The sequence below is a fragment of the Phaenicophaeus curvirostris genome, chromosome 1 (assembly GCF_032191515.1).
Source record: "Phaenicophaeus curvirostris isolate KB17595 chromosome 1, BPBGC_Pcur_1.0, whole genome shotgun sequence".
Taxonomy (NCBI): domain Eukaryota; kingdom Metazoa; phylum Chordata; class Aves; order Cuculiformes; family Cuculidae; genus Phaenicophaeus; species Phaenicophaeus curvirostris.
The window spans coordinates 184,869,553-184,894,402 of record NC_091392.1 but is presented as its reverse complement, the minus strand read 5'-3'; the positions used below and the strand labels follow the sequence as shown (position 1 = coordinate 184,894,402).

General features: G+C 38.5%; 1 protein-coding gene across 4 annotated transcripts in view; it reads right to left on the bottom strand.

The window, feature by feature from the left end:
• Positions 1-24,850, bottom strand: part of STARD13 (StAR related lipid transfer domain containing 13) — a 302,953-nt gene that overhangs the window by 240,794 nt on the left and 37,309 nt on the right. The window contains exons 1-2 of one of the 4 annotated variants that reach the window (XM_069882449.1): positions 21,627-21,833; positions 16,611-17,523 (exon numbers count right to left, since the gene is read on the bottom strand). The exons of 1 other annotated variant lie outside the window; for it this stretch is intronic. In XM_069882449.1, the coding sequence (XP_069738550.1) occupies positions 16,611-17,366 (756 nt within the window). In that variant the 5' untranslated portion in view covers positions 17,367-17,523; positions 21,627-21,833. Of the gene's footprint in view, positions 1-8,073; positions 8,278-16,610; positions 17,524-21,626; positions 21,834-24,850 lie in introns of those variants that run through there. 2 more of the 4 variants (XM_069882441.1, XM_069882456.1) reach the window with 2 other exon arrangements.

Below are 24,850 nucleotides of genomic sequence, written 5' to 3'. Positions count from 1 at the left end.
CCCCTCCTGATAAAACCAGCAAAAGATTTCAACCTTGATAAGCATATAATCTTATAAACAAAGTCTCAATCACATTACACATTGGCTCTACCAATGACAGTTCTTGCAAGTCACTTCTTTGTGTTTCTGGGTTTTTTTTAACCACCTTTTTCTTTGTAAACTGAGATATACGTTCCTGCTACCTGCCTCTGCTAAAAGCCACAATATCAGGTGTGCTACTGTACTACTCTGCTGTAGTTCGTGCTCTTTCTTTTTCCTCTAAGCCATAGGTATAGTTATGACAAATACAGAAACTAAGAAGCTGAAGGAATTAGGTACAGTTTAAATGCTGAATTTAGGACTATCAACTAATGCCCAATAACATGTGTCTGTGCATGCATTCCTTAATCCATCATTAATTTATGTAGTATGTATTTTGTCTTATATTTTTAATTGTTAATGCTAGTTATCTGCTTAAATCTTTCAGAATTTTAAATATATTTCTTCTTTCAGAGATCAGAAACAGACATAAATACCACGTGACTGATGAAAACAACTTTCATATACTTAACTGTTCATGGTATTTGCAACTACTAATGGCATTTGCAAACAGCTGAAGCCTTGCCTTGCTAGAAAAAAAAGGTAACGGTGAAGTACGTAGAAATGTGTTATTACTGCATAATGCTAACTTGCATATTTTGCTCCCCTTTGACATTTTACTTTATGAAGACTCATGGCTTTTTTAATCATAAACTGATAGACAGAATGGCGGTAGCAGATTTTAGCATATCTTGGGGGAAAAAAAGATAACTCCCTTAAAACTCATAAACCACATTCTGTTACATAAATCAGTTTGATCTCAATTTTGAAGAAAAGTTGCCTTGATAGTGTAGCCTTAGGCATCATTCTTGGTGGAAAAGAATAATTTTTCTATCCTCAGAGCATATAAATATATTGCTTATACCATGTAAATATTTTTGTATAACAGAAAGGTTGGAGACTGTAGAATACAACTCAAAAAATCTGTGTTATTTTAAGAGTATGGTAGTCACTAAATAACAATGAGTACTGTTCCTAAAAACTTAAGGTTCCAACAAATTCCCTGTACCATTGCTTCAGACATCTTCTGCTGGAACGAGAGGTGTTGAGAAAGAGAAGAGATCCATACAGCTACTTTAATAAACCTACAGTTATTTTGCAAAATCTTCAAGACACAAATGCACTAAAGATGTTCTGAGACAGATGAAACTGTAAGCATGAGCTTGTCCCAGGGTTTGCACGGTCAAGCTGGTTTAGCCTAACCATTACTGACTTCGAGTTCTAATACACATTATATTTTAAGTACTTTAGTGTTATTTGCACATCTGGCTATTTGTGAAGTACCATAACTGAAAGCATTAGAAAATTCTGTTTAGCTAAAGTATTTGGTAGGATTTATTTATATTTAGAAAGGTAATGGTTATTAAAAAGAACAGGAAAATATTATTGTTTGGAATTACTCAGAGAATTATAAGACAGAAGAAAAAAATGGCTGTGGGATGGTTATCAGCAGTGATATTTTCTATTAACAAATATTTTTCACTTACATGCGATATGAAATATTTTAGCAAAACCCCATCAACCACAGTAATTCAAATAAAATGATCTATTGACATAACTCTGGCAAATACCTGAAAACAAACAATTCCTAGCCTAAATCAAGATGGCTGGGATTTCAGCTATTTCCTCCTATTATGTACCTCAAACAAGGTTTAAAAAATGTGTTATGAAATGCAAGAAAATTGACAATAGCGATAATAAGTAAAATCTTCCTAGTAAAAAGCAACTTAATGTGAAATTGCAAGATTTTCATGTGTAAGAGTCATATCTATATATTCTTGGGAATCTTTTATGTGTTGCACTAGCGCTTGGGATATATTCAGACGTTCTGGGATAAAAGTTGGAAGGATCATAGTTTGTATTTTACTAGTTTGTCTTAATGTAACACTCAAGAAACTTAAAAAAGTGACAACCCTTCCCACTTACTCTCCAATCCTGCTCACCTCTGCATAGTGTTGTTGTGATATTGCCACCTTTTTTTTGAAAAAAACCAAACAACCCAAACCAAACAAATCCACAACAACAAGAGGAAATGAGAATGTTTATAAACTGATCAGTAGTTTAGCCCTGCTGGAAAAATAAGCCACCTAATAGATGTTTAAATTTAAAATTTAAAATGCCAAAGTGATTGCAATTTTCTTTGGAATCTAAGGGATTTTTTTTTTAATTTATTTAAGTTATATTTGTCAATTCATCAAGCTTAAATTACTTTTCAAAGAAAGCTTAATTCTGATGACCTTCCTCTGGGGAAAATACCTTTACCTGCCAATTAAGCTATACAAACTCCTTAGTAGCCCACCTAGCAAGCTGCTGGAGGCTCTTGCCATATCACGCCCAGGCTGAGGAATCATTCACTGTCATGAAGAATTTTGAATCTTTGAGGATTTTTTTTCTGAACTGTAGTAACCCCAGATTTAAAAATAATTACTTCCTTTGCAAAATGGAATGCTTTTCTTTGCCATGCTGTACCTCAAAGGATTTTTTGCCAATATTAAATTGGAAGCATGAACTGAATTTTCCTTCTTAATTGTGTCCAGTTTTCAACCTCATACTTGCTGCTCTTACAAATTCATTTTCATTTGCATTGGAGTGAAATTCTGAGTGTCCTGAGCTTCTTGAGTGCCCAGTCCTTAGCGTTTGCAAACATTTTAATGCAATTTCTGAATAGAAAAGAATACTCATCAGGAAGTTCTAGTCCTTTTTTTTAGCTTAGATATCTGTATTTGATTTAAAGCAACTTAAACTTAAGATCTTCTTAAGAACATTATATGAAATGGGAACATTGCATAGAAGAGAAGGCGATCTGAGATGAAAACTGTAACTGTATGTATTCCAATTTACAGCAAGTCTTATTGTTGTAGAGTTTGCTGTTATTTATTGTTTATTGTTTTATTTAAAAAACTTTTATAAGAGAACATCGAAGTGGCAGTTTTAGAGTTTGCTGTCTCTCATTCACAGGCAAAGTGCAGGCTTTGTCTTGTCTGAAAAGTTTGGTTTCAAAAGCATTTTTTGAGCCTGTATAATGCACTTTTGCCTTTACTTCAGAAAGAACTGAGTTTGTCCCTGCATGCTTTGAATACTGGGGATTTCCCACTAAGGCTTTTTAAACCTGTTTCTCTCTCTTAGCATTCTTCTTTTTTTTTCTTTTTTTTTCTTTTTTTCTTTACCTCAGTGGCATTATGTGTCCCCCAAGATAAGACTAAAACCGGTAAGTCCTCATGAGGGCTTGAGCAATTCACAGTGTGCACTTACAGCTCAGAAAGCCAGTCCTGGGCTGCAGCAAAAGAAGGGTGGCCAGCAGATCAAGGGAGGTGGTTCTACCCCTCTATTCTGCTCTGGTGAGACCCCACGTGGAGTACTCCGTCAAGCTCTGGAGACATCAGCACAGTAAATACATGGAACAGTTGGAGTGGGTCCAGACAAGGGCCACAAAAACAGTCAGCAGGCTGGAACACATCTATGAAGAAAGGCTAAGGAAATTGTTGTTCAGCCTGGAAAAGAGCAGGCTCTGGGGAGACCTTATTGTAGCCTTTCAATACTAAAAGGGGGATTGTAAGAATGATTGGGACAGACATTTTTAGTGCGGTCTGTTGTGATAGGACAAAGAATACTGGTTTTAAACTAAAAGGGAGGAGATTCAGACTAGCTAGAGAGAAGAAATTTTTTACAATTGGGGTGATGACCCACTGGCACAGGTTGCCCAGAGAGGTGGTAGATGCCACATCCCTGGAAACGTTCAAGGACAGGTTGGAAGGGCCTCTGAGCAACCTGATGTGTTTGAAGATGTCTCTGCTTATTGCAGGAGGACTGGACTTAATGACCTTTAAAGGTTCCCTTCCAACCCAAGCCATTCTATAATCTGTGATTCTATTTCAAGATAGCATGTGATATATATTGCACTAAACACAAAATGGAAGGCTACCTTGATAGCCCCTTCACATAAGAGGTACATGATAGTGTTCTAACTTTTATTTCAAGGAAAAAAATGGGTCTGTGAAATAGTTTTGTCTCCCACAGCTAATATTTTTTAGTTTATTCATCTTTCATCTCCCAAACATGATTTTCCCCATATATCTATTTCTACAGTTCTTTGTAATATTGTAGTGAACTCTGAAAACACAGCAAATAAAAGTACTGATTAAAGTGGACTCTCACGTTCTAGATCCTTAGTTGCACAAATACTTGGCACCCCATTTTCTTTCGGTACAGGCACTCATGTTGGTCAGGCATGTTGTTAATAAAGAGCAGCTTATTGATGACCTCTAACATTACATTACTGTCTTGGACAGCCTGTGTGTTCTTTCTTCTAGTTATTGGCTTTGCATACTTTATTCTTGATGCATGATGTACTTATTATAGAGGGAAATATATACAAATTGCAGCATTATATTCTATTATTTCTTGGCAGGTTTAGCAGCTTTTTTTTTTTTTTTTTTTTTTTTGACATTTTACTATAAGTAAATCAGTCCCTGACTAACTACAAAGGCTTTTGCCATAGCACAAAATTGTCATTAGGTAGCTATTGAAATGTTACCATTATACTGTTTGAACAGGAACAAAACTTCTAATAGACTACATGGCGTATCACTAAATACTTCAGCTTAAAGATGAGGTTAAGGCAGACAAAGTTTCTCTGAATATACAGTATAAATAAGCTGTTAAATATTTTGCACTAGAACATTACCCATTCCAGACCCCATTTTTGAAACGTTGGATTAAAAGTCTAAATGCCAGAGAATTTCAGAATCCACAGACAGCATAGATAAAGAGAGACAGTAATACAGTCCAAAAGAGTGGTGAGATTTTGCTGAAGTTAAATTCTAGAAGAAAAATGTTTCAAATGCAGGAGGTGGCCACTATGTCCAGTCTGATTTATTTCTGGAGAACTTCAGACTAAGTCAGAGGAGGTTTCCCTTTGCTGCACTGCAGAAGTTTTAGCTCTGAGATAGTTCAGAACTGGGCAAGTCTTTTAATTTGGACAGATACTTGGATAAGTAGGAGCAGTCTATTTCCATTTTTATCAAAATGTAAAATAACTCCATAGTTATTGATTGTGAAGAGGAGTCTTGTGGGTGACATTCTGTCCTACAGAAAGTAACCACACAAGAATATCATGAAATGAAACCTCAGGGCCATCATCCTAAAACTTCTCTGAAGGTCACTGCTTTTAAGTTTGTGAATTTGTTTCAAATTCACAATGTGAGCAATGTGGACCTCAGTGTTTTCACAGACTGCTGGCTATATGATAGCTGGTGATGTGGCAGAACTAAAATGATCATAGATTCCTGGGCATGTCAGATCATATGATCAAGTCTGTGGTCCCATGGTGCTAAGAAAATATGCCCTTTGCAATCCCATGTTAACACTATCTTATTGATATGTCACACAAAGAAAGACAGAGGGACCCTGGGTTTACCACTAAAATCTGATTTTGTTAACTCGGCATATGATTCCTACGAAGAATATTTGAAAGCACCCAAGTGCCTTATAAGAGATGCCACAAACTTTCAGTGAGACTTTTGTGAATGTGAGGAAATTTATAACTCATTTTTTCTCACTTCTACTCAATTTCACATTATAGAATATACTTTGCAAGGTTGTTAATTCAGTAACATTTCATAATTTTTTTTTTGGCCATACTGCTGTTGCTGGACTTGAAAAACGTACCAAACCCTCAACTACCAACTAAACCAGCTTGAAAATATGACCCAAGCCCATCCCCTCACCTTTTGTGCAAGTTTCCAGTCTCATAAGTTGTTCTGCTTACTGCCCATCTCTCAGTTTATCCAGAATCTCCATCTGCACTTTGAAGGGGTATCCTAATTTCAATAGTACACAGATTAAGAGATTTCTACATGTTTCTTCTGGTTCCCCCAACCTAAGACCTAGTCTGCAATTCTCGCAGGTACCTATTCCCATGTTCTGACAGAGGAATGTAGTTCATCAGAGCTTTGACTTAGACAGGGATTATTTTCTGTTGACTTTTGCTCTACTTCCGCGGAGATATGTGAAACACTTGAGTTTTTCAATGTTTCACATTGTGCAGGTTCAAGATATTTTCAAATATTTGTGAAGAATTATCTTTATATACCTCTATTTCTTTTATGGGCTTAGTGCAACCATAAACACGTAATCTATTTATGTTTTCCGGCAAGAGCAATAGTAATTCTGCTGTTTCCTGAGGCAGCTTTATGATTCTGAAATATTCAAATAAACAACAAATAAAGGAGTCAGTGTCTGGAAAAATCATAAACCAAGTTACACATGATGAATATTCTCCCTTTTTAGTATAATACACCAATTCTCTTAACTAATTTTCCTCCTGAAGCTGTAAAGATAAATATAAAACCCTTTTTAGAAACAGACTACAACAGAGGTTCCCAAAATTTTGGTTTTTGAGGCCTCTTAATGTGTGCACTTAGGACCATGATGAGGCTGTGCAACAAAATTAGTCATCAGCACAGTGTCTTCTCAGCAACGTAGCTACAGCTAGGATGGGCAGCATAAAACCTTTGACAAGCACTAGTAGCAGATAGTCGCACTTGGAAACTGCTAGCCTAAAAATCTTTCATAATGTTGTGAAAACTACTTAAGGGACAGGGTTTTACACACTAACTTGAACAGCCTGAGGGTTTCACACTCTGCAGTGTAACTCAATCTCACCTTCTGTAATTTCATACTAGTTAATTCATCAGCAAGATGAAATTCATCTTGTAAATTTTATTGAAGGGGTTTGAAAGTCAAGGTGAGTTGTCTAATTTTCTCAGAATCTCACTACATAGATAAAAAATTCTACAAACATTTTTTGAGAGTGATAGTATTCTGCAGCACGAATTATTTCAAACTGTATGCAGGGTCAACTGCAAACAAGTACCCTGAATTTTTCAAGCAATAGTCCACCTGTCACATGGAGGTTTGTTTATCAGCTTTGCTTGTGAAAAAGGACAGATTTTGTCCCCTCATAGTACAACTTTTCTTCAGGAGCATTTTGGCAAAGCTCAAGCTGGGACTGCTGAAAATAGCGTATAGGATATTTTTTACAAAACCAAAGTGTGTATGTTTTCTGCAGTCTCAACCCAGCAGCCACTGATGCCTGCTGAATACTCTCATTATTTGAAAGACAGGTATTTGCTGATGGTGTGAAAAAACATCTTTTCTGGGGGCATGTACATTTTAATTTTTTAATTCTCTATTAATGAACAATGAATCATGCACGTTTATTAAAACATGCAAGCATCATGCAAGTAAACTGAAGAGATAAAGGACAGTCATTTTGATAGTAGCTACATGTTTTCCTATGTGATTCTAATATACCAGTTCTCTTTTATATGATCATTTACCACATCCTTAAATTACTATTCCTGACTATACTGTACTGTTATTTTCCAAAGTTCCTATCATTTTGTAATCAAAACAGCCATACAGCTAATTTTAACTTTACTAAGATGCAAGTTTGAATTTACTACTGCCTTTGATAACAATAAGAAGTAGGACACAAGAAATACCATATCCTGATGGAAAATAGTTACATTATTAACAATAGTAAGATTAGAGAAAAATGTTCTTTGTTCAAAATGTTCATCGTTAGTCCCTCAAATTTGTGAAATTAAAGACTTTTAAATTAATCATTAGACTCCCTAACCCAGCATTTATCTCACTTTATGATTAAGAGCTGATTGTGGTTATTTATTTATTGACTGGTAGTAATGCATCATTGCTAAAGTAATCAGCAGTTCAACTCCTTTCCCAGGCAGGCAATACCCAAGCATAAATGCTAGAAACTTAGCAAAGTACAGCTCACTAGGTCTCCACCAATCGGCTCTAGAGAACGTATAATTGAAATACAGAAAGTGCAAATCTCACAGAGACACAAAGGAAATAAGAATGTACAAAGTTCGTACATCACTCCTGTCTTAGACAAGTCATTGTCATTTCTTCCCCAGAACTTCCTACTCTCTTCTCTCTGCTAATTATTTCAGCACTCAGCTCTCCTACCTGGTTAGACATCCCATGTCTGCAGAAGATGAACAAAAAGGAGATAATAATAACCGTATTATTTCTCATGAAGAAGCCACCACAAGTTTGCAACCATTCTCCTCCTCTAGTTTTAGAGTTTCAATTTGATGGGGTAAAGAGAAGAACAAACTTCCAAAGTATGGGAAGAATTGAAGAAGGAATGTGTCCTTGACTCTGATATGTACTTTACTAGTATTTACTGTTGAATTAGAGAAGAAAAAACTATTGCAGGGCAATTTTCAGATAGCTTAAATTCCACCTAAAGTCTCGTGCCTCATTAATGAAAACAACAAAGTGCCTCTCGGAAAAGTGCTTCAGAGTGGCTAAGCAAGGCACTGAGCAGGAATACAAGAGGTACAAGGACTTAGCAGAATTTAAGCCATCCAAATATAAGGGTAAGAAGCTTACTTTGGCAGGCCCAGTTACTGATTATAGTTGTAGGCTTGACTGCTGCTCTGTTTTGATGATTTAAATTGAATTAACTTGATCTAATTTGAATAAAGAAAACTCATTGTCAAAGACTTAAAACTGTCTGATTCCTTTCTCAACGGCTATGATTACTCGATTAAAATATTTACAAGCCACAGAGAAGAATACATTTCTTCTAAGGAATTATAATTAATTTCAAAGACTATTGCTTTGAATAAATTTTTGTGGATTTATCACTTCCTACACTTCCTTGTCTTTTTATCTTGTATTGCTCCGTTGGTGAACTTCTGGTGTTTGTGGAAAGAAGAAAGAAAAAACAGGCCACAAGCAGACAAAGTGTAGAACAGATGCTATGGAAATTTCTGTATTACATCTCAGCAAATTATTTCAGCCTGTATCTGAACTTTCATGGTCTAAGCTCATACAATGATTTTCAAACTGTTAATGCAGTAATGATTGTATAATGAGGACAAAATTTACCTGATTGTACTACAAGGATGGAACAAGGAAATTAATGAAAATAAGTGAATAATCAAGGAAAGAGAAACTGGAAAGCCAGATCATCCATCTTCTTGTCAGTAAAGGACTGTTTTCCGTAACCATTTCCAAAGTTCAGCTGGCTTAGCTTTATATGTCAAAAGCAACGGAGCTTTCACAAATCTCCTTTAGAAGACTACAGTTTTACTTAAAAAAGAGATTTATGCATGGTGAAAGGTGACGGCACAGCTACCCCATTAACACTACCCAGTGCTGTACACAGAGACTGGGTCTCCTGACACTGTACTGGTCACTCCTGTGACTCTGCAGCTTCCTCCAAAGGTCTTTGAGTTTATAGACTGAAGGCTAAATCCTGACAAGCATATTCATTGTAAACACTATCTCAATTACCTAAACTATTTATTTGGGTAATTTTTTCTCCGTTATTCCTAGAGAGTGGTATCTTACTCTTTATTTGATCTGGCTGAACAAGATACCCTTCAATTCAAATATTAGACCATCAGCATTGTGCTTTAAACTGACAAGCAGATTTGGTTTAGATCTTCCTAGATGTGTTGAAAGGGGCATGATGTAAATCTGTGTGCAACTTGAGATGCCCAAAGGTCTCCCAGGTTGCTGTGTAAGGGCCAGCAGATTTGTGGCTCTGCTCCTGATATGATGCTCACCAGCTTACACAGCGGAGATGGAAGAGTGTAGTGGAAAACAGTATTACAGAAGCCCTCTTAATGGATTCCTCCACAATTAGGAAGGACTCTTGCTTCTTTAAGAACAATTATTTTTCTAGGATTCCCTTGGAAGTTACACTTGTATGCCACACTTGCCAACAGCTAATTCCTTTCCAGATATATTTTAGATAGAGATGACCTTGTTTCATCAAGCTGCAGCTCTGAGGAGTAATTTAGAGAACACTGCTGGAGCACCTGGCATGTCCTAACAGTTAGCTCTAAGTGGTTTCTTTCCAGCACATGGGCTTCCTGGCTTGTCCCCTTCTCTCTGGTAAAATAGAGGAAGCTGTGACAACTCACTTACACACCCTGAAAAATGCCAATAGCAACAGAAACCTTCTTGGCTGTTGTAGTAGCTAATATGGTCTTCCAAAGAGATGCTTTGAAACTGACCCAGAGAGGATTTCCAGTTTTCTGCTGTGCTGTAAGAGTATGCTTGTGCCTCTGCAGCAGCCAACATTAGCAGGATTTCTATGCAATCACTGAGGTGAGGGAAGATCCATGACAATTCTGTTTGTCAAGGGTATGATTTCATAATACTTCTTTTTGCCTAATACCTGTCAAAGATCTTCAATTTTTTACCTGACTGAAAAACTACTCCTGGAAGTAACAAAGTAGCACATTGTTCTGAGACTATGAAAGGCTAAAATAAGATCACTGATGTAAAGTTGCATAGTAGTTCCTGATTAAATAAGGTTATCATCTGAGACCTGTTTAGTACAGTATGAACAAATGACAGTCTAGAAAAATGTTACGTTTCAGAAGCTATTCTGAATAATTTATTGCCACTGCATACTAAGGTGGCTGCATGCACAAAGTACTTGAAATAAAGCAAGGAACAATGGCTCAAGATACCACTTCAGAATTGCTGAGAAAAACTCTGGACAGAACAAAACAATCAAAAATAACATTAGAAGGACATAAGTGATGTAAAAACGTTCCTATTCAAGATAGAAGGGGAGTTTTGCAAGGGAAATGGGCAGAGAAGACAAATCTATGAGGGCACAGAAACTTACTGGTGTGTTCGAGTAAGTGGGGTCTTAGTGATGATATTGCCTAGATCACCATCCCAAAATAAGAAATAACATGAACAATGTTTCAGACATTTATTTAGACTTGTTTGTAAAACTTAAAAATTTTGCATCTCCAGTTGAAAGGTTATTTTTATTTAAGAACTCTATTTGGGGATTAAATGTAGCACTGGTTACAAACTTCTGACAAGGGGAAAAAGGCCGCCCTATTTAGATTTGATGACAAAACACATAAAAGATATGTGGGACTGGTCTAGGGATGGAAACTCTGGGACTATACTGAATTCATAAATTGAACAGAAGTATAATTTGTCTTGTACCATTCCAAACAGTCAGATGCTGTATGCTTTTGGAAAAAAAAGAAAGAGCATTTTTATTTTCAATAGGCACCATTGTACATATTTTTTTCCAGCAGTTTATTCCGCTTATAACAGAATTGGCAGCATACACAAGTAATGTTTTTTCCATCTTCCCTCTACTTGTTTACTGTTCAGTGTACTTGGAGATTTGTCTCTGCTTATTAATTAAAATGAAACAAGAATTACAATTATCACTTAAATGTGTACAACAACTATTTAAGAGGAGGTTCAGACACTGGCTTTGCTTGTGGTGACTGCCTGCAAGGGCCAGTGCTCCCCAGCCTGGAAAAGGTGACAACCTTTCCTGCTCTCTGTACCTGAAATAGGAGATTTGCAGTCAGTAACAAGTACATAGACATAGGAATGCCCCTGCAGGGTAGATCTTAATCACTATTTCGCTGTGAACTCTGGTAGCAAAGATTTATCCTGGATCTCAGTCAGGGTATACTATGTGTGATAGACTGTATCTGTAGAGCTGAGATGATCTGGTTTTTGTACTATTTTTAAGTCTAAGGCTTAGCAGTAATGGTTGCCTTTGAAAACATTTTTATACCAAGCTGTCTTTATTTAGTTAATATTTTTCCACTAGAAAGACATTTTTCCACAGCTTCATTTCTAAATAATAGAAAGAAGTGACTTGACAACTACATACATTTGCTTCAGCCAGAGTCATGGGGTAGACTTTGGTCTTAATAGTAATGCCTGACTGTTGCTAAAATTTGAGAGACAAGATAATCATTTTATTTTTAATCCTCGGAGGCTTTCTTAGAATGATACATACTTATTTACATAGAAAAAAGTCAAAACCAGGACTGCATCATTACATCTGTACAGTTTTTTAAATGCATTGACACATTTGCTGAGATTTAATAGGTAATTTCACTTGCTTGTCTGGCAAGTTATTATCCATTATTTTGCACTACAGGCTGCAACCTTGAGTTTATTTTATGGCACAGACATAAAGTAACTGAGTGACAACAGCCCCTGGCCTCTCCCTTTTATCTATGGGAATGACCTTCACTAAACAGAATCCAAGGGATGTTGCACATGCATTTTGATATGTATTTATATTAATGGGAATGTTTCTGAGCAAATAAGGAAGCCAGTCTTGGCTTAAGGTAGAGTAACCATGCAATTATTTAGTAAACCATGTGTCACAAGAATCTCTCACGGTCATTATTGCATCAAAAGGTGCACTGTTTTGGAACCATGTTTGGGCCTTGGTTTGCTAATATTAGCTGCTGAGGAAAACTTGTTAAGTATCTGGCTTATTTAGAATCATAGAATCATAGAATAACCAGGTTGGAAGTGACCCACCGGATCATCGAGTCCAACCATTCCTATCAAACACTAAACCATGCCCCTTAGCACCTCGTCCACACCTGCCTTAAACACCTTCAGGGAAGGTGACTCAACCACCTCCCTGGGTAGCCTGTTCCAGTGCACAATGACCCTTTCGGTGAAGAATTTTTTCCTAATGTCCAGCCTAAATCTCCCCTGGTGGAGCTTGAGGCCATTCCCTCTTGTCCTGTCCCCTGTCACTTGGGAGAAGAGACCAGCACCCTCCTCTTTACAACCTCCTTTCAGGTAGTTATAGAGAGCAGTGAGGTCTCCCCTCAGCCTCCTCTTCTCAAGGCTAAACAACCCCAGCTCTCTCAGCTGTTCCTCATAAGACCTGTTCTCCAGCCCCCTCACCAGCTTTGTTGCTCTTCTCTGGACTCACTCCAGAGCCTCAACATCCTTCTTGTGGTGAGGGGCCCAGAACTGAACACAGGATTCAAGGAGCGGTCTCACCAGTGCCGAGTACAGAGGGAGAATAACCTCCCTGGACCTGCTGGTCACGCCGTTTCTGATACAAGCCAAGATGCCATTGGCCTTCTTGGCCACCTGGGCACCCTGCTGGCTCATGTTCAGTTGCTGTCAACCAACACCCCCAGGTCCCTCTCCTCCAGGCAGCTTTCTAGACAGACTTCTCCTAGTCTGTAGCACTGCACAGGGTTGTTGTGCCCCAAGTGCAGGACCCGGCATTTGGCCTTGTTAAACTTCATGCCATTTGACTCTGCCCAGTGGTCCAGCCTGTTCAGATCCCTTTGCAGAGCCTCCCTACCCTCCAGCAGATCAACACTTCCACCCAGCTTAGTGTCGTCCGCAAACTTGCTAAGGGTGCACTCGATGCCTTCATCCAGGTCATTGATAAAGACATTGAACAGGGCTGGACCCAGCACTGAGCCCTGGGGAACCCCACTTGTCACTGGCCTCCAGCTGGATTTCACACCATTTCCCACCACTCTCTGGGCCCGGCCATCCAACCAGTTTTCCACCCAGGAGAGTGTGCGCCTGTCCAGGCCAGAGGCTGACAGTTTCTCAAGCAGAATGCTGTGAGAAACTATGTCAAAGGCTTTCCTGAAGTCCAGGAAGACCACATCCACAGCCTTTCCCTCATCCAGTAGCCGAGTCACTTTGTCACAGAAGGCGATCAGGTTAGTTTGGCAAGACCTGCCTTTTGTGAACCCATGTTGACTGGGCCTGATCACCCGGTTCTCTTGCATGTGCTTCATGATAGCACTCAAGATCACCTGTTCCATGACTTTTCCCTGGCACTGAGGTCAGACTGACAGGCCTGTAGTTCCCTGGATCCTCCCTGCGACCCTTCTTGTAGATGGGCACAACATCAGCCAGCCTCCAGTCCAGTGGGACTTCCCCAGTCTTCCAGGACTGTTGGAAAATGATGGAAAGGGGTTTGGCCAGCCCATCCTCCAGCTCCTTCAATACCCTTGGATGAATCCCATCCGGCCCCATAGACTTGTGGGTGTCTAGTCGGGCTAGCAAGGCTCTGACCATCTCCTCTTGGATCATGGGAGCCTCATTTTGCTCCTCTAGCTCCTGGGTTTGTACACAGATGGAACGACTTTCTTTACAATTAAAGACTGAGGCAAAGAAGGCATTAAGTACCTCAGCCTTTTCCTCATCCCCTGTCACTGTTGTTCCTTCTGCATCCAATAGGGACTGTATGGTCTCCCTAGTCCTCCTTTTATTATTTATATATTTATAGAAGGATTTTTTGTTATCTTTCACAGACTTTGCCAATCTGATTTCTAGTTGAGCCTTAGCCCTTCTGATTTTTTCTCTACACAGTCTCACTTCCCTCCTGCAGTCCACCCAAGAGGCCTGTCCCTTCTTCCAGAGCCCGTAAACATTTCTCTTCTTGATATCACTCAAGACTCTCTGTTCAACCAAGCTGGTTTTCTCCCCTCCGGGCTTTTTTTCCAGAACATGGGGATGGCTTTTTCCTGAGCTGCTAGGATTTCCTTTTTGAAGAGCTCCCAGCCCTCATGGGCTCCTTTGCCCTTAAGTACTGTCTCCCATGAGACTTTGCCAACCAGCCTTCTGAAGAGTTCAAAGTCTGCCCTCTAGAAATTTAATGCTACTGTCCTACTAACCACCCTCTTCACTTCACCTAGAACAGAAAACCCTATCATCTCATGATCGCTTTGTCCTAGGCATCCACCTACTGCCACATCCCCCACAAGGGGGATGGTTTAGTGTTTGGTAGGAACGGTTGGACTCGGTGATCCGGTGGGTCTCTTCCAACCTGGTTATTCTGTGATTCTGTGAAGGCCTTCTCTGTTCACAAACAGCAGGTCCAGGAGGGCACCCTCCCTTGTTGGTTCATTCACCAGCTGTGCAAGGAAGTTGTCTTCCACGCACTCCAGGAGCCTCCTAGACTGCTTCTTTTCTGCTCTATTGTACTTCCAGCAGATATCAGGAAGATTGAAGTCTCCCACAAGAACGAGAGGCATGAATCTAGAGATTAACCCCAGCTGTTTATAGAAGAGCTCATCAGCTGCTTCTCGTTGGCTGGGTGGTCTGTAACAGACTCCCATCACAAAATCTACCTTGTGGTGGGCTCCTCTGATTTTAACCCACAGGCACTCAATCTCCTCATCACCACAATCCATCTCAATGGTGTCCAAGTCCTCCCTTACAAAGAGGGCTACCCCGCCTCCTCTCTTGCCCTTCCTATCCTGCCTGAAGAGTTTGTACCCCACCATAGCTGCACTCCAGTTATATGAGTCGTCCCACCACGTTTCTGGGATGGCAACGACATCATAGGCTCCTTGCCCTATGACAGCTTCCATTTCTCCATGAGTTGATGGGTTTCCACAGTAAAGTTGGGATATTTATGAAATACAGCACAATAGTCCCACTCAGTTAAGGGCATAATTAGTCTCCTCGAATTGGAGAGTATTAGTATTAAAGGAGGGAAGTAATTAAGTATTTTATACCATAATTTTGATGTTAATATGAGCATTATAGTCCAAATTCTACTTGCTTTCATTTAATCAGAAATCAGTGAAGCAGTTCTGTGTTATAGTCACTAGAAGTAGAAGGAGAACTGCAGACAGACAAAATTAAAACATGCTGGGTAAAAGAATAGAGCTCCAGCCTGATTTTCAAGGAATAGAACAGATTTACATGGAAAATAACTTTTAAAAGTTGGAGGAAAAGAGAGAGGAAAGAGGGATATGCCTGACCTGCAGTTTAAGATTAATTTGTACTGGAACGTCAGGAGCTTTGGAATTTTAAGGGTTTGTTTTGCCCGCAATTTGGAGACACTTAATAGTTTTGTACCAGAGCTAAACTTCTCCAATGATAAACATGTTTAGCTCCAGGCATTTGGTTTGTCACCAGCTGGGAACAGGGGCAAAGCCTTGCTTCTTCTCCAAACTAGTAGGAACTCGCTTGAAAAGGTGCTATTCCTCCAGCTTCAAAATGCACAGCTAATTTACTCAGTCCTTTTTTTCTGCAAAGATTATAGTTGCGTGGTTCTTATTACAGTGTTTTTCATCTTGTCCTAAATCTTCTTATATTTTCCTTTTGAACATTGGTCTATAGACCACCATGCTGTGTACTACTATAGATACCAAAAAACTTATTTATTTTGTTTTATTATAGACCTGATCATAACCTGTTGTCCATGTTATTTTAATGAAATAAGAATACAGAAAACACTTAGCAGAAGCAGTGCTGTTGGTAAAGTGGCACAGTGCTACAGTGCCACTACACTAAAAATGCCATTTTCCAGCACAAAGAAATGCACTCTGCTCTCAAAGTAAATCTGAGCTCTGCCCCTTTGGAAAAGTTGATAGACTCAGGGGATATATGCTGTACATGGCATTACATATGATCTTGCAGTGAGAGGTGAAATAGACAATGTTCCCATTTTAAAAAGCAGGGGAAAACAGAAAAACAAAGTTTGAAGTTCAGGCTAATAACAGTGTTATCAATGTGAAGTAATAGGTTTGTCTAATGTAAAAATCTAGTATGCTTTTACTGTAGGTTTATATTCTTAATTGTGTAATTCACATTAATAAACACTGTAAATCAGTTTGTGCAACTCCTCCTCCTGTAATCAACTTTAATGATGCCACTTATTTAAAACACACTTGGAAGGAAAGAATAGGTTGTATTACCTCCAGCTGCATGTGTTTTCCTTCCTTGTCATGGTCCTTCAATTCCTTTTCAGAATGATCATCACAGTCTTCTAAATGACAGATGTGTTGATATTTATTAAGTTCATGTTTAGCTTTCTTCCTTTGAGAAACATTCCTTCTGTGAAGATCATTGAAAAACACCTTGTACAGTGGCAGTTCAGTAAACACATCATCATCACCTCTTCCATCTGTTTCTTCCTCTTCAGAAGAAAAATCTTCTGCTTCTCCCACTTCACAAATACAGAGTTTAGTATTAGCTTCATGTGATGAAAGTTTGGAGTCAGAAAATGTGATAGCACTTGGTTTGTGTTTTATGATTCTGATCTCATGACTTCTTCCTGGTTTCTTGTTTGATTCTTTTCCTGTAAGAACTGGCCATTCTATATGCAAGGGAAGGTTTAAAGGCTCTTCCTCTGGCTTATGCCTTGTAGAGCAGAGCAAGTCTTCACAAAATTGCTTTGTTTCAGACTGATCGGTGGCACTGACACACCCTGCGGTCCTGCCAAGTTGCAAGGAGGTTTCATTGTGATCTAATAAGGATGATGCAGACAGCAAACTCAACTCGGTTTCCAGTAAAACATTCTGAAATTTAGATGGACTTGCCTGTTTTTCTGTCTTTCTTTGGTGTTCTTCATACCTTGCTTCCTTTGCAGTCCCCCACCACTTGCCAGATGTAAGATAAGGTGAGCCCTGTTCTTCGTCGTAGATGTTAGTTTCCATTCCAGTGAGTTTCATCCATCGGAGATCAAAATTACTTCATTCTTAGTTTTCTTAAGAAACATAACTCCACGTATGTAGCCAGGAAATCTCTTCTTATTTTTCCAAAACCATGATCATACAGTCATTATTAATGCCTGGATTCTCACAGAAAATATCTGAATCCTCTCTACTCCTGAAAAAAAAAATTATAAAAATTATTGATAGGAACATGCTTACATTGGAGTACATCAGAAGAAGTAATTAAATTAAATTCCTGCATCAAATTTACTTAAAGGTCTCTTAAAAAATGTTTGACGTATGCAGATTAAATGAATTGAAAACATAAGAACCTTGACTTGTTTACCTTTGAGACTAGAAAAGAACTGACAAATGCAGAAATGGTTTTTAAATATTTACTTTATTTTTATTATTGATGCAATGGTTCAGAATCATTCAGAGTGAAGTTAGCTATATGTGCGTTATTGAAACATGCCTTTGTTCACTGCAGTTTTATTGTCTGTTAAATAATTGAAAACTTTCACACTGATAAAGCTAATAAAATGTCATAGGGAAGAGCAGGGAGAAAAAGCAATTGACAGAAAAGAGTGAAGATTTCAATGGAGGTAGAATTTTCTGTCTTTTGGCTTCTGTGAATTGCCAATGCTGTGCAACACCTGTGCATTTTGAATAAATTTGCAAAGCAAAAAGAGGAGGCTAAAAATACAGAGAGATTTAGTACTACATCAGAGTTGGCTCTGTCTGGTTTAAATCAATCTTAACTTCTGTGCTGACATCTAGGCTGTGCACTTACAATGCATGGGAAGAAAGGAGCAACTGAAGAACCAATTTGCATCACTGAATAGCTTACATCCACCCATATACATAATTTACTTTTCGTGACAGATTGAATATTGATAGTATTTATTTTAATGATTGTTTCAGTACTCCATCTGTGAGAGAGCAAAGCAGAACAGAAGCTTTTCAAAATAAGAGGAGAAGCTTAAGCCTTTGATGTATGCTGCAAACCTGTCAGTGATGAGGAAGACCTGTCAGAAGGCAGCACTGTGATTGTCAAAGTGGGAAGCAAGCAAAATTAAGATGCTGGCATGTGACATGCTTCTCACTGCATGTGACATAAACTGAGCAATGCACACCAACTAGCCATATTTTAGTGCTGCTTAGTCTGTATTTTAAGTTTTATAGATGTATGTTGGGAAATAGAAAGAATAGTTGCCTATACAGAAAAACTGGATTTATTATATTAACTCTGTCATTTGAACTGCAGCTGTAAAAGATGTGAGCATGCAGATACATACTGTTTAGCTAGACTTTCTCTCAGCTATTTCTAGCTATTTAAGAGTCAGAGGTTGTTGGAAGCTACTGTCTAGCCTCCTGCTGGAGTCAATGGAGAGAGAAAAATACTTCCAGAAGGTAAATGCTCTCACTTATCTTGGATACGTATTTTGACATGGGATGAGTCTCCCTCCTGGCACGACTGTCTTATCCAAAACTGTGGAGGAAGTCTAGACAAAATGCTCACATTGGCCACCTGACTTTTAGAAGGACAAATAAAGGCTAGGTGAATCTCAGCCCATATCGTTGTTAAACAATAGCTAGATAGGACAGATAACATTGTCTACGCTTTAATGAGAAACCTACTTTTGAAGCCCTCATTTTCTCAAACATCAGCCATCTACACAGAGGTGACTTCACTTTCAGAAGTGCTGAACCCCTTTCATTCTTGCTAACATTATGTGAACTAATTTAGCACAATGTTTTTGAAAAAGAAAACATTCCCACGTTTGTAGGAAATGATTGGAATAAAAAAACATTTCACGTAACATTTTGTACATAATGGGCTCAGTGAAAAGCCCTCCTGGCATTTCAGGTGAGTATTATTATCTCTGCTTCACTATGAGCCACCACCTTTGTTTTTCAGCCTCTGAACACAATACCCTGCAAGAAGGCATCTCTAGCATCCACATTCCCACCATGCAAAGCCAGGTATAAGCAAAGAAGATATACCTGTTCTAGAAGACTCTCCAAAAGGTGGCAAGAGAGCTTTGGCTTGGCTGCTCACAGCAGCCTATTGCTGTCAGGTGAGAGGATGGGCTGCGCTCATCAGCCCCTGATGCTAGTGGCTGCCTCACCTATCGATGAGTGGCTGTTCCTCACCTACTGGTAGCTCCAGCAGGAGCAGCAATGCTCAGTTCTACAGGTCTCATTCACAGACTCTCTTTCCCAGCTTCACCCTTTCCTATTGTCACTTTTCTTTCTCTGGCAGAAATTATCCTTCCCTGACCTGTTCTTTGGACTCACTTTAGTCCTGGCAATGCTAGCAAGCAGGCTCTGCTGTAATGACATATGCAGGAATACACCTCTGCATTCATTGGAACATCTTTGCTGTAAAATCCCAAAATACAGCTCAAAATGCTCCAGAAAAAGCTACAGAAAATCTGCAGTAGGCAAGTGTGGGATAAGTGAATTATGTATTTTTTATTTCTAGTATTTTAGGGTGTTGCTTTTGACTCTAATACATGTACTATCACCCTTGCAAAAATTTGCATTTTTCATTATCTCTGGATATTCCTATCATCTAAAATCAATATACAGCTTCTTTCAAAATTTTGCTATGTTCTTTTTACCAAATGAGTTTTGGTTTTTACAAGATGTGGTGTAAAGCTGTAACTTTACAGTTTAGTTACAAAAGGCATGAAAGAGTTTTTTCTGTTTCTTCAATTTGCTTACTCCCTTGGCTTACATTATTTTTCCTAGGATGAGACTGGGATAAAGAAAGTATGCAAAAGCATAGCAAGAAATCTCAGAAGAAGAAGTGGTAAGAAGACAGAGTTTATTCTTATTCATGCTGTGGAACGTATCTCTTTAATCAATCTAGCAGTGACTGGGGAAAAAAACACCACTCATACAACATACGAAATCCCATATTTTATAAAGAGTTACACATAGATTTTTATAGCTCCTAAAAATGGAGCATTTTTGGCAGATCTGTGGGTTTGGAAATCCTGCCCATAGAGAAGTGTGTAAATCAGAGAGGTCTGAGCATTCAGAGCTAAATATGTACATGTCATAAAAGGCCTGTAACAGAGCATGGGAAATAAGATAATTCTCACCACCATTCTGAATGGATGCACTTACGATTCCTGAAAAATAATAATCTTTCTGGAAAAGGTGTTCAAGGCTTTATAAATAAGGAAATTACTTTCATATGCAGATATAATTTTAAATAAATACTGTAGCAATATCTCTACTGTTACGTGCTAGTGTCAGTAAAGATATTGTTGAATAATAAAAGTCTCTTTGGCATACGTGTGGTCTTTTCCACCTAGAAGGGAAATGTGGGGGCTAACACAGCTAACTGTAGCTAACTGTCCAACCAAAACTGACTCCAAAATAGCTTGAGGAAGAGCACAAAAAAAAAGCAACACAGGATTTTTTTTTTTAAAAAAACCAAAATGTGAAATGCGTATCTGGGTGTAACCACTTCAGCTTTTTACATAGAAGTTTAAAACACACAACTCCCAAATTTTATTTTCTAAGGAAAGTTCCTTAAAGTCAGCAATAGATTAATATGTATTTGTGATACAGCTAGTGAAATGCTACGGGAGGCAAGTTCTCATAGGGTCTGGCACAAGCAAACGTGTATGCTCAGATTCACAGGTAATTTTTGTGTATCATTCTCTCTTGATTGCCCTTTGCCCAGACAACGAAAATTTGTATTAAAGCTCAGCAAATTTTTCACAAATATCACACAGAAGTCATATATAAGGCTTAACTCTCTAAAAGGAGGGTTTTGAAGAGAATTTAATATTCATAGCCACATTTCTATTTTCTTGAGTTAATACAAGGTGAATTGTTTTCTGGGGTAAATGATTATGCTTTATTTCATAGGGTTACTAAGTCACCTAAACTAACTTTCCAAGCACTGCTTAAATGACTGCCTTTTAATACCTATTATCTATTTTGGCATTACAGAGCATGTGAATGTGCGGAATTTTCTTATTTCTTTAAATGCAAGTTAAATTTGAACTGACACAGTAAACCAGCAATTCGAGTTCTGATCTTGCCTGGAACAGTACAGCACTCATCTGAAATAGTGAGTTTTTACCCCTCAGCCCCTAATGCATTTCCTTCCCTTTCACAATGACTTTGTTTAATACATTGATTTAAATAAACTTAACCCTGAAAAATTAAGCAAAGAAGCTAAAAGAGTGTGAGACACACAGACTAAGAGCAAATTAGGAGATTAGGAATTTTTTTCCCTGATGATAATTTTACCTGTACAGCAAGGTAACCCCATATTTTTCAGTTCAGTTAATTTCCATAAATGTAACAACAGGAACTCGGGTAGTAGCCAAAAGATCCTCCAAACGTTGGGGCAGAACAGAAAAAGAAGCGAGCAGATCCTTAACAAAAGGCATTTCAGCTTGCTTGCTGCACAAGAACTCTGTCAACAGAAGTATGTGTGAGAATCCCTGGGGCGAAAACAGCCTTCTGCAAGCATTGGCCAAATTATTCACAGAAAGAGACAGAAAAAAGGAGAGGGAAGGGAAAAAAAATTAAAAGAGAGAGTGAGAACATGCTTCACAAGAACACCAGGCACTTCTAAAAATACAGTGTGACCTCATTCTTCGCATTGTGCCAGACCTTAACACTGTGCTTTGCTTTATCACCTGGAGCACTTGAAGTGAGGTTCCCACTGCACACACTCAAGTTTTGATGCTGTCAGGTTTTGAAAAGGTAGGCTGTGAAATGTCTTTTGATGTAGTATAAAGCTAGTATAAAGGAATACCAAAATTAGCTTTCCATGTCACTTGCAAATGCTAATTATTGTTTCCCTATGTTTCTTCAAGACCTGCATTTGCTGCCAAAGCTTCGCAAGTCTTCCCTTTTATATATGTTAATAGGATCATAGCTTGCAGATGGACTTCTGCATATGCTGCGAAGTGCAGCTATAGTGTAGGTTACTAGACGTGTGAGTTTCTGTGTGCAATTCTCAATCACTTATTGCAAATGTAGCCTGGAAAGGAAAAGGATGAATTGTCATTGGAAATATGGGATGAGAAGACTCTGAGTTATAGCTTAATTTTAGAAGTGTTTTTCTCTATTGCTTTTGATTAAAGCACACAGCAAAAATGGAAAAGCTGCAATACCCTTTACTTATGTAATAGATACTGCATGCTAGCAGTAGTAATTACATTTTTCACTTTGTGATATCAAGGCACAGATATTTAGCACAAATGCTGCCAAATCTACATCCCTCCTGATTCATTTAAGTGAGTGAGGGAGGTGGCACTTAGATGCTGATTTCTCTTACACCTCATGCACCTCATTGCCTTCACTGAAGTTAAATGGTATTTTAGTCACCAAAGAATTTGGCGTATCTATGAATGAGTCACTCAGTGAATGACGTGACATCTTGAGGCAACCATTTTGCAGGAATTACTTTATATGACAGTTTAGTGAGGCTTGTTTCCACTTTGAAGCTGTACTACCAAGCCTCTACTTTAGCTTTGCTGTATCTGTCCCCACCTCCACCGCGGCAGAAGCACATTTTACATTGCCAAGGAAAGTTAAGTGTCATCTCAAATGCAATAAAATACAATTTTAAAGAGACGTTTTGCTATGTTACCTGTGCTTGATTTCTTATTTGTCTTAGGTGCAACTGTTGGTCACAGATAAGCTGTTTTCCAACCACTACCTTAACTAATGCAGCAATGCCAGCACTATATTTACATCTGGACCTATTTGCAATATATAGAAGGGAAAGACTCTGCTCCAGGAGGGGCCATTCACACATTCTATGTGATTAGCAGAGCCTAAAGTTAAGTTTAATTCAGCTGAGGTGCTAACCTCCTGCCACTGTGGTTTAATTGCAAGTAAGGTGAGAAAATACACTCTGTAATACAACTATTGCCATTTCTAAGAACTTAGATTCAGGAGCAATGTTTTGTTCTAGTCGGTTTACATAATGAGGGCTTTGACTTTGCAAATCATTCTGCTCTGTGCACCCCATGAATAGCATGGTTACAATTGTGAATAAAATCAAACAACAGGAATGTGTGGGCACCAGTAAAGTAAGGGATTAGACAGGGCTCCTTACACTTGAAAAAGTCTCATACATCTTGCGTATCTGATTGCATCCTCTCAAAAGAAGGTACTGAAAATGAGTCAGGTATGAATGAGGAACTGAGGGCATGTCTTTCAGCATGTCTCTGAGAACGTAAATGAAGTATCTTTAAAGAACAAGATCTGGCTTTCCTTCTGCCATTAGGCCCCTTTTAGTATTGCAGTCAATGTATTGCTTTTTTATTCCCTGTTCTGCCTCCCGTATTTTTTTCTTACAGCTATGAAATGGAGCATCAAGCTCCTGATGAGATATTGGCTGAAGGTTGTTTGACTACATGCTTTTCGAAGGCAATTTTGAGTGATTTAAGATTACAGTGTGAACTACTTGAGAAATTAAACCTGATGTGAAGTTGCTGAAAATCCTAATACAGGAAATAAGGTGTGAGAGGGGTGTGTGTGCATATGCATTTATCTAAAATCTGTGGTATTAAATGAAAACCAGAAATGTTTTATATATTACTGTAGAACACTTTGGCTTTGTTTTTATATGAACAGCGCAATCAACATGAAACAGAAAGAGCAGCCAGTCATGCACAGACACTTCATAAACACAGGTCCCAGAATGAACCAACACCTAATAAATATTTTAAAAATAACACTGGATAAAACACATAGTGTCTCCCTTTATGTTGAGGATCTTGGCGTTGGTAAAATCCCAGTTCTTCATCTAAGCAGCCATTCAAAGCAACATCAGGAAACAGACATTCTGCAGGCAAAGGCACACAGGTATGAGCTGCTTCTCCCTCCAATTTAATACTACTACTGTTTCTTCAGCCTGCAAAGTGAATTCCATTCACGAGATGCTCAACTGGTTGGAAGTTAATCATATTGTACAGGAGGAAAGAGACTGGAAGAATGAGTTTTCTCATATTGGGGAATATCTATGTTAATATGGATGGCTTAGGGGTCTTATTCACATCTTTTTCTTAAGCTCATGAAAGTGAAATTACATAAGGCAAATGACTTCTCACACTACAAGTTAAACAAATTGCAGGCAGTTTGATTTTCTATTTGTCTGTTGAAAGTTGCATATAACCACAAAATTGCCCTTTACAACAGCCTGCATGTGGCTTCCAAATTTGCATGCATCGCTCTGCTGAACCTGTGACAGCCACCAACAACCAAAACACACTAGACAAAAGCAGTTATTTTGGCACTTTGCAGGTTCAGAGGCTGGTATGGTCTGTGTTTATTGTATGGTCTGTTTATTGTATGGCTAAAAATGCCTTAAAATTAAAGAAATTAAGTTCTTTAAAGTTATTTCCCTCTCTGAAGAAGGAAAATATATCACTGCCTTGGATGCCTTCATGAGAAAGTATCAATTCACATTAATTTCAGTTAAAATCATTATTATCCACCTTCTGCATCTACTG